Here is a 12,971-nt window from a genome sequence, read left to right as displayed (position 1 = left end):
GCCCAGAGAATCATTGGGAAAACTGATATTTTTAACAGACTCATGGTTTTAATGAACTCCATGAATATCAACTACATACTTCTTGGTGACAGCAAATAATAATTTGGGTTTGGAGGAGATTTAAATCACTCGTAAAGTCCGTTGCCTTCAGTTCTTACAGAAGAGTGCCTAGCTCCAGGGGCAGACTTGAAAACCGTCCCTTTCAAGTGCTTGAGATGCCAGGAAAAAACATTTTTGTTAAGAAAATGTTTGTTCTGTTAATGTTTGGTTAAGTAGAACTTGACTAAAATCAATTATAGGCTAGGCTGACTCTAAAGAGAGAATTCTCTTTTGTGTGGGGAACCATGTTTTTAAGCTTTGCAAATGCCCCGTAGGAGAAAATGGAACAACTGTCTTACCTCAGAGATTGACATTATTGAGATGGAGCATCATTCTCTTTGGGTTCAGCACCTGGGATTTCATTGATTTAAAGTACAAGGGACCAATATTGGCTGAACGTCCTCTGTTTTTGAGACTCCATCTTCTCCATATACCCTTCAGTGAGGGCTTAGGGAAGCGCCCTGGGCATCCTCACATGATGAAATTGTGTGGGTTCTAATTCTGGGAGCCCTGCCTAGTAGGTGACCTAATTCTCTTTCCCCCACCCCAGCTCTACGAGAGTGCCCTGACCGAAAACCAAAAGCTGAAAACCAAACTTCAGGAGGCCCAGCTAGAGCTAGCAGATGTAAAATCCAAGCTTGAAAAGATGGCCCAGGTAAGGAGGAAGAAGAAAAAAAGATGGGGCGTGGGAGGATACGAGGAAACAAACTAAACTAGGGATCCAAGGGACGGGAAGTAAAAATCAAGATTGGCCCTTCTCAGAAACAGGGTGCTAAGAAGTCTGATAGATTCTAATTTGATTTTAGGGTTCAGTCAGCATTTAGCTTAAATTTGAAAATTAATAGTTCGGTGAACAATTCCTGATGACCTGAGTTCTAGAGCATGGATTACCTACTTTTTGTGTTAGTAGAAAAGTATAAACTAGGGGTACAAGATTTTTCCTATACAATGTTTCTTGTCTTACTCATCATCTCTCAGTTCAGTTTATCTACATATCACCCCTAGCAAGGGATAAGAAAACCTTCTCAAACCTAGTGCAGAGAGGTAGCAAATTAGACCTACAGAAATCAGTAGTGTGCTTAGGTCATATAATAAATCGAGGACAAGGTTTGAACACAGGATTGCGTCCCAAAACTAAGATTCTTCTGTTGCATATGTGACCTCCCCAAGCCTCCAGTGTTTTTCAGCCTAGGAATGAGGAACATCAGCAACAGAAAGACCAGATAAAGCATTTCCTCTTCCTGCCAGGCCTTATTTAATTAGGTGACACTTTAGCAGGAGCTGGAGGTAATAGCCTCACCCCAGTGCAACAAACTCTGCAGCTGAAAGCTAAAGCAAGTGCTGTCTAAGGTTATTGCTGAGCTAACAGGAAGCCTATTGAGTTATTGCTCTCCCGGAGTGCCTGGGGAATAAGAATTTTAAAAGCTGAGCCGAGGTAAAAATGATTCTTTACTGGGAGGACATAAATGAAAACCAGAGGTGGCTGGCAGTTCCACCCAGACATGTGATAGAATCCCAGAGCACGGACTGAAATGCTAAGATTGAACATCACTGAGGTGTGGGGGCTGGGGGGGCTAAGTACCCTCTTAACATCTTGTTGCAACTTCTCTGGCCTGAAATGAGCAAGGGGTTCCCAACACTGGGAAAACAGCAGGGAAGACCTGGGCAGGATCCCAGCAGGACCGCCGGAACACCCAGACTTTCCAGAAAAGGGCTTGATCTGGCACAAAGTGGATGGCCTGTCATGTGAACTTCCTGTCAGTGTGGAAGAAGCACCCCTCCTGCTCTGTTGGAAGAGATGAACACGGCTCCTGTACTGGCGGTTTCTAAGACCTGTTACAACCGAGATGACAACTGGGCGGCTTAAAGTGATTTAATGAAGCAAGAAGAGTGGGCCTCTTAATCGAAAAGAAAAAAAAAAAAAATGCAAAGTATAACCCGGCCCTAAGAAGGGGGATGAGCTAAATAACCTCTTTAACCCCTGAACACTGAGCCAGACAAAAGGTCTTGGTCACAGTAGACCCTCAAAAGCTATCTGAGGCTAATATTTGTTCTGAGTAGTGCCATGAGTTGGCAGTGGTTAACAAATACAGATCTTATGCTGCCTTTCATTGGGTATTGTTAGGGCTATTTTACAGAAAAGTTGGGAGCAGTGATGTGAGGAACCCAGAGGATCCAGGTTCACCTGTTCCCCACTCTCTCCTCAGCAGAATCTTTTAATAGCATATCTCTTGACCATTGAGGGTTCTCAGCTTTTCCATCAGCCCATGCTTTTCTCCCAAACTGCTGGCATTGATGTGTTCAAAAGGGCATTGAAAACAAAATCAGCCTTTCCCCTCACTGGGGAAGAGCATTTGATTCCTAACTGACTGCTTTGCTGGGTGTGTCGGAATATACTTAGTTTTGCCAAATACGAGTTATTAAAATTCAGAAGAAAGAGTGGTCTCTGATATTTACCAAAAATGGAGTTGTTTGGGAGAACAGTGGAGGGAGGAGGGCCTGTTGGCCTCACATTTATATGGAGACATTTACCACATGGACACACAGAATACATAATGTTTTTATATGAGCTCCACCCCGCCTTCAAGGGGCTAAGCTTTTCCTCTTTCACTAGTTCTTTGCAGGTGTGATCTTCTGAAGTCCACTTTGTATAAGTGAAACTAGGGAAGTCATCGCAGTGGTCACATCTCTCAGGCTTACGAAAGACTTAAAATGAAATAGACAAACTACAGGACCTACTTTGCCTTTTTCCATTTGCTTCATAGGAGATGCACTATAAAGGCAGATGGCATGGCCGTGACCTTCAGATCGGGATGTCAAATCCCAGGATTGGAGCCAGAAAGAATAGTTTTTCTGTTTCTTCTGGCTATTCCTTAATTGGGGAAGGGTGGAGAACCTCTACAAGAAGACCAGCATCACTTCTGTAGTCACTGAATGTTGAACATGGTACTAAGCAAAACAGAAGTAATTGCCTTTCTATTAAAGTAAGAAACTCTGCCTGGTTCTGTAATGCTAGAGGGTTTGTTTCTAAGTCCCTGTTAAGAGTCATTATCTGAGGTTATTCTACTTTTCAGCTGTGATGGCTAAAATTCTTAGCCCCTGTGCAAAATTTATATTGAAAGTCAAAGATGAGGGCCTCCCCGGTGGCGCAGCGGTTGAGCGCTGGGTTGCAAAGCTGCCTGCGGCCTCTGCGGCGCTGGTTCGATCCCCGGCTGCTCCCCGGCCACAGGAGGAGGGTCCCACATGGCGTGCAGACCTCTCCTGCCGCCCGCTGCTCCCCTCAGCAGTGTACTTCGGTCCTTCTGCCTGCTCTGCTCCCTGCTCTGGCTCTGGTGAATTCTCTCATCCTCCCGCGCTTCTGACTGTACCCAGTGCATGTATAAAACAAAACAAGCAAACAAATAAATAAATAAATAAAACATGCCTCTAAAAAAAAAAAAAAAAAAAAAAAAAAAAAGAAAGTCAAAGATGATCTAAAATAAAGTTCTATTCAAATGAAATCTCACCTAGAAGCCCAATATATTAAACAGGTAAATGTGGAACTGTTGTGTTACTCTCAGGGCCGCTCCTGTGAATGGGCTCCTGAGAACCCCTGTAGGCCAAGCAGCTCGATCCCTAACATGAAAGAGTGGAAAGAGGGGTTTCTCATGAGTTCCTAGCCTTCTAAAGAAGAAAGCCACACTTCACGCCCTCTAGGCTGTGAGATTGCTCACCAAAAAAAAAAAAAAAAAAGCGTTCAACACAAGGCATCAGTTAGCAGGCTCCGAGACCTGACAGTGTTGGCGTGTGCATTCTAAGTGATGTTGTGGTATTTGTGACTGTTTCTAATTCCAGGGAACACTACCACTGCTTTCCCCTCCCCAGTGGGAATCCTATAAATTCAAAGAGGTGATAATATTAGGCTTAGAAATCTACCAGAATCTGCAGTTAAGGGCGCGTGCTGCAGTGACAGTCCAAAGCCCTCACATCTATTTCTGGACACCCGCTGTCGAGTTGAACGAGACTGGACTCTGCTGGTCCAGTGGTGACTTAAGTAACAACTGTTTTCCTTTCATTTGCACAAGCAGAAGCAAGAGAAGACCTCTGACCGCTCATCAGCGCTGGAAATGGAGAAGCGGGTAGGCGTGCGTCTCTTTCCCTCCGTTCAGCTTTTCTTTCTGAGCTTCTCTAACTTTGTTGTTCGTGCCAACGGAAAAAGTTCATCTTAGGAAGGCGGGAGCTCTGCCACATTCCACTCCCAGCTTGACGAGAAATTCTTTTGGCCTGACTCTGAGCAGCATTTTGATTGCCAGTCCTTTTGGCTTCCTCGGGTGGTCAGTACTTTTCAGCATTCAGTCTCAGGGTGGGAGGGCCCTTGAAAGGCCATCCCCCACGTTGTTCTGCTGCAGGCAGAACTGCACATACACACACACACACAGACACACACACACAGACGCACACACACATTGTGTTTTGGTGTACTGTAAATCATCACACACACAAACCCAGATCCAAGGTCTCTTTCCCCTTCCCATGGCTTTGGGCAGAAAGGATGCTTTCAGCAGCAGGACCCTCTGCCACTGACTGAGATCTTATGAAATCTGAGCTGGCAGCAAATCACTCACTCAGACTAAGGGTAGGATTTCTGGTTCAATTGCTGGCCTCTTCCCGACTGCATTCAGAATATTTTTCTGGGATTTGACATTCTTGGATTGGGAGCATTCACGTGAACCCTAGCTTTGATTTGACCCTAAGGATATGTTCCCATTTCTCCTGCTATTATCTATCTAGTTTGGAAAGCAGCTACATTTTATATTTTATTCCCCTTAACCTATCACAAAACCTCCTTCATATCTCACTTAATCAAGGAATCTTTACTGGGTTCAGGCCAAATCAGGAGTTGTTGTTTGTTGGGAGTAAAAAATGGATGCGGGGGGCGGGGGCAGTGATGTCTGCTTCCCCTACCAACCACCTACTCCCAGCATGAGAGAAGCGACACCTAGGAATCTGGGGGGACTGTGACTGAAGCTAATGATGCCCTTTGTAGTAATAGAGAGCCACTGTCCTGGTCACTTGCAATCATTTGAAATTCCATGAAATCTTCAACTTCACAGAGTAGCTCAGAGTGCCCTGGTCTTTCTTTGTTTGCCCATTGGCAAGTTGCTTCCTCAATATCTTCTAATTGTCTGATAGGAGATTTAGATCACATGATTTTTCAGTGCAGGTGCTCTAACCCTGGCAGCATCAGATCAGAGAGCCCAAGTCTCCTGGGAAGGGTTTGTCTGAGTTGGGAAGCTGATGGTCTCCTGGCAGCTGGGTGGCAGCACTGACTCCCTGCTAAATCCACGGGGTGTTCAGCAGTCTCCTTGTTCTTAAACAGGAGCGGCGAGCTCTGGAACGGAAAATGTCAGAGATGGAGGAAGAGATGAAGGTATGGAAAGATTTCCTTTCTCTGTGTGTACCTGTCCTCCAAATGCCTGCCAGGACTGGCTGATGAGCACAGGTCTGCCTCTTCCAAATCTCACTGCACCCGCAGTGTCCTCAAGAAGAGCTGATATGTGATGAGGAGTGAATGCTCTTCTCAGCCATCTCAGAGGCGCCCCCAGTTCATAGAACACCGACCTAAAGCCCTTTGTGTTTAAGAGCACAACTCTGAGTTGAAGCTGAAGTTGAAGTTCTATGGTTTTCTAAACAATTGCTTCATCCTCGAGGGAATGGATGAAAAGGCTAAAATGTCTTCCAGCTCATGGCCTCACAGCTGGGGCCCAGGGGAAATAACATGGCCACAGGCTTTCTTGCCTGGTGTCTCTCCCTGTCCCAGTCCTTTGCTGATAGGAACACAGTTTAAGTCATTTTTCAGAATAAAGATTTGTTCACATACTGATTTCCTGCCCCAGTCTAGTTCCCCTGAATACTCAGTGATGCGTGGCAGGCTCTCCCTCTAGTCCAGCCTTGTGCCCTGTTTGCACTTCATCACTCCCTCACTATGACTGCCTATGTCCGTCACTTCCTCTAGCACGTGAATGGACAGAGGCCATCGTAGGCATTTTCAAGTGCTAAGAACTGACTGATACATAGATAGTCAGTTTCCAGGTGTGGAGAGTACGTGGGGCTTGCTCAGGGAGCCGCCTAGATATGGCTGCAGAGCATCCAACCCCGCGGGGCATGATGCCACAGGCCCACACTCATGCTTAGCACTCTCTTAGCTTTTCTCCCTCCTAAGGATCTTATTTTACTAGATGTATGGTACAGGGCACTCATTGGTGCTCATTAATCTGGGAACCAGAACCCCTGGGAAGTGTGAGGCAGAACCCCAGATCTCTCTCTGTGAGCCCCACTCATATGCAGTTGGAACACTTTGGGAGACATGTTTAACATTCCAGTTACCTAAAATGGTTGGTTATTTACTGGGGGAAAAAAAAGCTCCAGGATCTGAGAGGGTCAAAGTTTATATAAGTATATAAGATCCAGCACCCATGACCCTATTATATCATTCCAGAATGAAGGAGAAATGCCAAGTGCCGCCTATTCATTCCCCACTCCCCATCCCAAGACTGTATCTGATCCTATAGAATTTTAAGTAATAACTACATATGTCTCAAACATTATCTATTTCAAGTTGATTCAGAACAGCAAGACGTAGAGATTACAAATGGTTGATTCTCCTGATAGAAACAGTCTGACCTAACACCATTAGTTTCTCCATCAAACCACCCTCACCAGCTACCACCAGTTTTCTCTCCCATTTAGAGCAGTGTGTTAGTAGAGCTAAAGAGTTCTTGATGAATGACTAGGCATGGCTCGTGGTTGCATGGGGGGCTCCTTCATTTAGGAAACCCCTTGAGTTATACCATCTGTACTCTGCTGTTAGGCAGCTGTCAGAGATGCTTGTTAAGAAATGGCCTGAAGGCTAACAGGAGCATGTAAATGAGGCCAGAGCTGGTCTTCTAATGACACTGGAGTTGGTCCTGCTAATGAGGACCCAGGAGCCCATGCCACCCCAGTCATGGAATCTGTGTCATGTGCACAAAGGCACACAGGCAAAGACACAGAAAGTGCCCAAAAGTGGAACCTTGAGAGCCTTCCTTATTTCTATTACAGTTCTAATCTGGCTGGTGTGGGGGCTCCTGCAGTGGGAGCCTACCTATCTCTCTGTTTTCTTGCCCTACCAGACTCTGATTTCCTGGACCTAAACTAAGCCCAGAGTTCTTCTCTTTCCTCTGTGGAGACTATGATACATGAAAGTGTTTGCTCTCCCCAGTCCTAAGTCACTTGCCAAGCAACTTCAAATTCAGTCATTTAAATTAGCAGGTGGTTAGGCCCCAAACAGAGAGGTACAATGATTTGAAATGGATTTTTGTTGTTATTGAAAATTCTGTCCATTCAGTCAGTTGCTATTACTTGACATTGTCAAACACAGCCAAATGGAGAAGAAATACCTGTAAACTCTAAAGCCCCTGAACACCTTTTGCTCAAATCAAAGCCTAGGTTTGCCAACACTAGGCTTGCAAATCTTCTATCTCCCCCTAGAGGACTAAGAGGGAGGAACATCAGGACCTCCACAGTCAACGCCAACGTTACGGTGGAGGCAAAAACGTCAGCCATAGACTTGGTGTGACTGGCCCAAAAGGAGTCTGAGAAAATACTTGGGTAGCTCTCAAGTTCTTCATCCAGACTGCAGTTTATGGTGACCAGCATCTTGATAGTGATCAGTGTCTGAGATCTCTGTGCTCTGGGTAACCAGCCAGTGACACAGGTAACTGACTATCCTGTCTAACCTGGGACCCAGGAGAGCCGAGGGCCAGTTGGATCCCATGTTTATTACATAGTCTTGTATAAATGCACAAATATTTTTGGAGGGATCAGTGGGGGAGCAGATAGGGGTTTACCTAGCAAACCCTGAATATACCATAGGCGCTCAGCAATAGGAAGTGACTTCAGTGCCTGTTTTTCTGACTCTGGAAAAAAAAGTGCAAAGACCATGTGAAATAGAAACCAAGAGATGGGCTTAGACACGTGGGGCTGTGTGGTTGTGACATAGTTTGTGTCTTTCTTACCCTTCGGAAAGGTAAGTATTTATAAATTCTCCCAGGAGAAGCCCCACTTACTGCTGGCTTAGAGTAAGACTACATGACAGCCTCTTACAGGGGTGCATGGCAGCGTGAGCTGTGCCAGGCCTGCACTTGGTCTTGGGATGTGCTTCCGCCAGACCTGATGATGTTTCTACTGCATCTTCCACCCAGCATCAGCCCCTTTCCAGACCTTCTCCCCTTCCTGTCCCGGGTCCTTGCATGAAGAGGGGCCCAGGAGCCAATCCCCTTTTAGATTGGTCTCAGACTCTTTATTTTCCTTACTCTGGAAATGTCACTAGCTGATCCTACCCCTTAGCCCAGCCCTCGTGCACCCTGCTCTATGCCCTGCTCTCCTCTCCATCTCCTCACCATGCCTTGTTTTCAGTGCTGCTTCCTCTAGAACATTCCACCAGATTGTTTTATGCCTCTCTCCCTCATGCAGATAACTTCCAAATTCTCCCACCTCGATCTGCTAATACATGTTAGACTGAGGCATTTTTAAAGTTGATGTTTTTAAGATTCTTCCCTAGGAAGCAAGACCACTTCATGTAATGACAGATTGTGCTGAAAGCTTTGGCCCAATATCAACACCAAGGAAGGATGAGAGCCAGGGACTTTCTTTCAGTTCTTCAATTTGGTCCCCTCCTGTCTCTTTAAATATCTCCTTATACTGCCCCAGGACCCCCCTCCTCTGTCTTCTCGTGGCCAAGCTGCGAGCTGCCGCAGTGCTGAAGAGGCCTGCCTGGGCCTCCCCTCAGGGGCTGTGTGGAGCTTTTGGCCGCCCTGACTTTTTTCCAAGGTGGTCGTCCTCCGTCTTTGGGACAAGAGATATTCAGCAGTTTGTCTCTGCTTGTTTTTCCTTTTCACTGTCTCCCCCCGTCATGCTACCTTTCATTTTCTTGCTGCCATACACCCAAACAACTATAACTCCACTAACCTTTCATTTCTATCCTCACTCCATGTGGGTATGAGAGACTTTTCTCTGGCACCTGGAGGCCTTTTTTGTAGTTACTGTTACCCATAGGATTTTCCAGCTTCACCTCTGAAGCACCAATTCCATGACGAAATCATTCCCTTCCTCAAAAGAGCTGATGTGTTCTCAGTTTCGGGGACAGTGCCCACAACCGCTTAGGAAACATGAGTCACAGAGTAAGCAGACTATGATAGAATGCCATTTTTTGAAGTCTTTAGATCCTGAGGTTTTAGAAGGGTTATCTGTGGCCTGTTATTCTATTCTGTGGACGATACTAACAAACAGTAAGAACTGGACTGGTGGATTGGGCCAACCAATTCCCTTATTATTGGTCATTCATGATTTCCCCAGCTTGTGCACAGTTATAACTTCCAGAGCACGAGTCTGTATATGAGCACTTTAAAGTGGCACCCAACCAATTCACTAACTGGGACAGAGAACACAGTTAGCTGTGAATTTAGTGCCGCTGATCACATGGTAATCACACGGCAGGCCAAGGCAGGCTAGCGGTTCTTGGGCCCTGGGACCAGCTCTAGAGGCAGAGGAAAGCTGACTGGGTTAAGAAGCTTTGCACAAAGTAGGGTAGAAGACCAGATTGCTGCCAGCTTCTTATTTTGGTACATGTGATTTCACCATTCTGAACAGTACATGCCTTATACAGAAGATACTTAAACAACAGGCCTCCCCTTTCATTTTCCTAAAAATAAAAAATAAATGAGGTAAGAGAAGGACCCAGATAGAAAACTAGCAGGAGTAGCCGGCCAAGTATGGGGGTGGGGAGGGACAGTCAGGGGAGGAGAGAGAAAGGGACTGCAGCTGGATTCAGGAATATACCAAATCCTCAGGACAGCCCCAGTGATGAGGAAGAGCCCCTGCGGCGGTGGCCCAGCCATGGTGATCAGCTCAGAAGGCCCAAAGCCGCAAGTTTGGCTGTCATTCTCAAAAACAATCCAGATGTGCTTTCTGGGAGCCTGGTAGTTCTGTGCATGTGGCTGACCTTCAGCGTAGTTAGGCTCTTGCCCAGCATCATAGACACAGCTCTCCCGCCCCATGCTTTTCTCCATCTCCTCCCGACCCCGCCCCCATCACTCCTGCCTTTCTCATTTCCTTTCTTGCATGTGAACTAAAAACAAAAACAAAAAGTCACGTGATTTCTTTGTCCTACTTTTATCTCCTCTGGTCTGTCTTGTCTCTCTCTGTCTTGTCTGTCTGTCCCCTCCATGTTTCACTCTCTGCAGAATCTCCACCAGCTAAAACAGATTCAAACCTTGAAGCAGATGAACGAGCAGCTGCAGGCTGAGAACAGGGCCCTGACCCGAGTTGTGGCCAGACTCTCGGAGTCCATCGAGTCCTCGGACACCCAGGAGCTCTAGTTCTTGCCCCTCTTCTCCACCTCACTTCCCTCCTCTTCCACTCCAGGCAGGTTCACGCTTCTTGTTGATCCCTGCAGCTTTGTGCGCATTCCCCCTCCGCAGAGCCTCCACGGCAGGTGCCTATACTGTGGCAGGTGGGTCATCTGGAGACAGAGGGATCTGGGACTGAGACTGTAGAGCTGGACCTGACAGCCTAGGTCAAGGGAGGATGTAGGGGAGCCCGGGCCGCCAGGCTCTTTGGTGAGATCATCACATTGCCTCCCCCCGCCCCCAGACGGAATGTGGCTTTGCTCATTGGGCCTCATGTAGGTACACACATGTACGTGCCCACTAGGGCATGCACACATTACACATTTCTTTGGTGGGGTCATTGCAAAACTGAGATAGAGCTCTCCCAGTTCACAGCAACCCAGGTGCAACCTGGGAAAAACTGAGGTTGGTCCTAGACCCCAAGTTGTAGTTGGACCCGGGGTCACCAAGGGGTGGGGCCACACAGCTATTGCTGTGTGTTAGAAAAAAAAGTAGCTGGGAATTTTTCACATGTGTACCCCCAAATAATTGATGGTGTGGGTTGACCCAGGCAGCAATACTTTTTTCACAGCTCCCTGTTGATTATTTTGTGAAACCAGAGCCCTTTGGGTACCAGACAGACCTGACTCCCCACATCTGATAACCTACTGGATGGGGAGCAGCAGAACTGAAGACTGAGCTGCTCAGACCCAGCTCCACCGCCAGCAAAACGATTCTCCATCCCACCATTTGAGTAGCATTGGATAATTATTCCTTGCTTCCTCTCCACAGAAGTCTTAGCTTTCTTCTCCCTCCTTGAGAGACATTGCTCTCATCCCTGTCACAAATCTCTGGGCCCGAGAGATTGTCTCCTGCCCCCACCCCCACCAGTGTGTGGGCTGTGAGACAGCAGTGGGCCTATATAAACAAGACCCGCATACAGGCAGGCCCTCCCTAAGGGGGCCAGCTCTTCAAAGGAGATGACAGGCAGTGGAGCAGAGAGCAGGGATTTATTTTCAACCGAGAATCAAAAAATGTGTTTGGTAAACTGGATCCCTCCCCTGGATGTGGGTCTGAAAGACAAACTCACAGATAACTTGTCTTCCCATCCCAAGATTATGTGATGGGGTGACCACTGTGAGCAGTTTCACACTCTGAAATGAGGTTTTAATTTTCAGCAACAATCTAATTAGTCATGACCACAGCCTGTTCTTTTTTCTGCCTGTTTGCGTATGCCTTCAGGGTCAGTAGCTGGCTACAAATACCCACTAGATCTGAAGCACCCAAATTACCATAAGGGCTGAGCTAATATCCTGCTGTAGATGCTATCACAGGCAGAAAGAAAGCTGAAGAGAGGCACTGGCAGGGCCTGGCACCAAGCCCTGCTTATTGAGAGCTGCTGTTAGGTCGAAACTCTGTGCTTTAAAATCAACCTTGGCCTCAAGATTCATAGAAAATTTGAATTGGGGTGAAGCAGGAACCCCCCCAAAAGATGGCCCAGGTATTTTTAGCTTCCTTCTTTGTGCAGGACAGTGTGGCACAGGATATAGGGTGGAACTAGATGGCTTGCTTGCATAGTTAATAACCAGGGTAACAGTTGTCATTTATTAAGTCGGTATGTTTTACACACTTTATTTCATTTATTCACCTAAACAATCAGTATGAAAATAACTGAGTTACCGATTAAGACATTTGTCCAAGGTCACTTAGAGAGCAGTAAGTGGTAGAAAAAAAATTCAAATCAAAATGTCAGGATCCAGAGCTCACACCCTTAACCACTGTGCTGTAAGCTGTCTGCGTACTGGGCATGGAGTTTTAGCCATTTGTGCCACAGTGGCCGGAATTTGCAGCCGAGGCAGCGAAGGCCAGCAGCGTTCTGCTTTGTTGGGACTCTGACTTCCCCAGTGAAGGTTAACTTCTAAAGCAGCATTTACCTGTAAAGCCATTGCTTCACACATGATCCACAAGCCAGGGTGACCCACCAGCTGTGACCTGTGAGCCGTGGAAATAGTTGGGAAAAGGGATCTAAATAATAATAGTATTTTATGACATGAAAATTAGATGGAAGCAAAGTGCAGAGACCAAAAATGAAGTTTTATTGGAACTGAGCCATACTCATTTATTTACATATTATCGTTACATCCCCGGCACTTTGATGCCACAACAGCAGACTTGCAGCAGACACTGTGTGTGGCTTACAAGACACTGCTTTCTGGCTCTTTATAGGAAAAACTTGCCTGTCCCTACCAGAAAGAAAGATGGGGTAATTTAGCCAAGCCAACAGTGTGGGCCAAAGGGTTTACCCTGCCTTTTTGGTTTTGTTTTTCAGTAATTCCCTAGAGAAACTGTATTGTGTCATGCAGGCCACTTACTAACAAAGTGTAAGCAGGGACTCCTTCCTGCCTCCCAAGTGGTGAGAGGTAAGGCAGCTCAGGCGAGGCCCGTGCTGGGCCCCAACTAGCCTGG

At 46.6% G+C, this 12,971-nt stretch overlaps 1 protein-coding gene across 7 annotated transcripts in view; it reads left to right on the top strand.

Annotated features, from left to right (window-relative positions):
• PPP1R12B (protein phosphatase 1 regulatory subunit 12B) overlaps window positions 1–12,971 on the top strand; it is a gene marked incomplete at both ends in the record, with an annotated part of 173,196 nt that overhangs the window by 157,199 nt on the left and 3,026 nt on the right. For 4 of the 7 annotated variants that reach the window (XM_084246413.1, XM_084246412.1, XM_084246409.1 and 1 more), the window contains 3 exons: window positions 650–754; window positions 4,164–4,217; window positions 5,459–5,509. In XM_084246413.1, coding sequence (XP_084102539.1) covers window positions 650–754; window positions 4,164–4,217; window positions 5,459–5,509 — 210 coding nt within the window. Of the gene's footprint in view, window positions 1–649; window positions 755–4,163; window positions 4,218–5,458; window positions 5,510–10,361; window positions 10,497–12,971 lie in introns of those variants that run through there. The other 3 variants (XM_084246410.1, XM_084246408.1, XM_084246411.1) reach the window with 2 other exon arrangements.

The sequence above is a fragment of the Talpa europaea genome (assembly GCF_964194135.1).
Source record: "Talpa europaea genome assembly, chromosome: 10".
Taxonomy (NCBI): Eukaryota; Metazoa; Chordata; class Mammalia; order Eulipotyphla; family Talpidae; genus Talpa; species Talpa europaea.
Note: the sequence above shows the minus strand (reverse complement) of the source record. Positions and strands in the feature narration are given on the sequence as shown.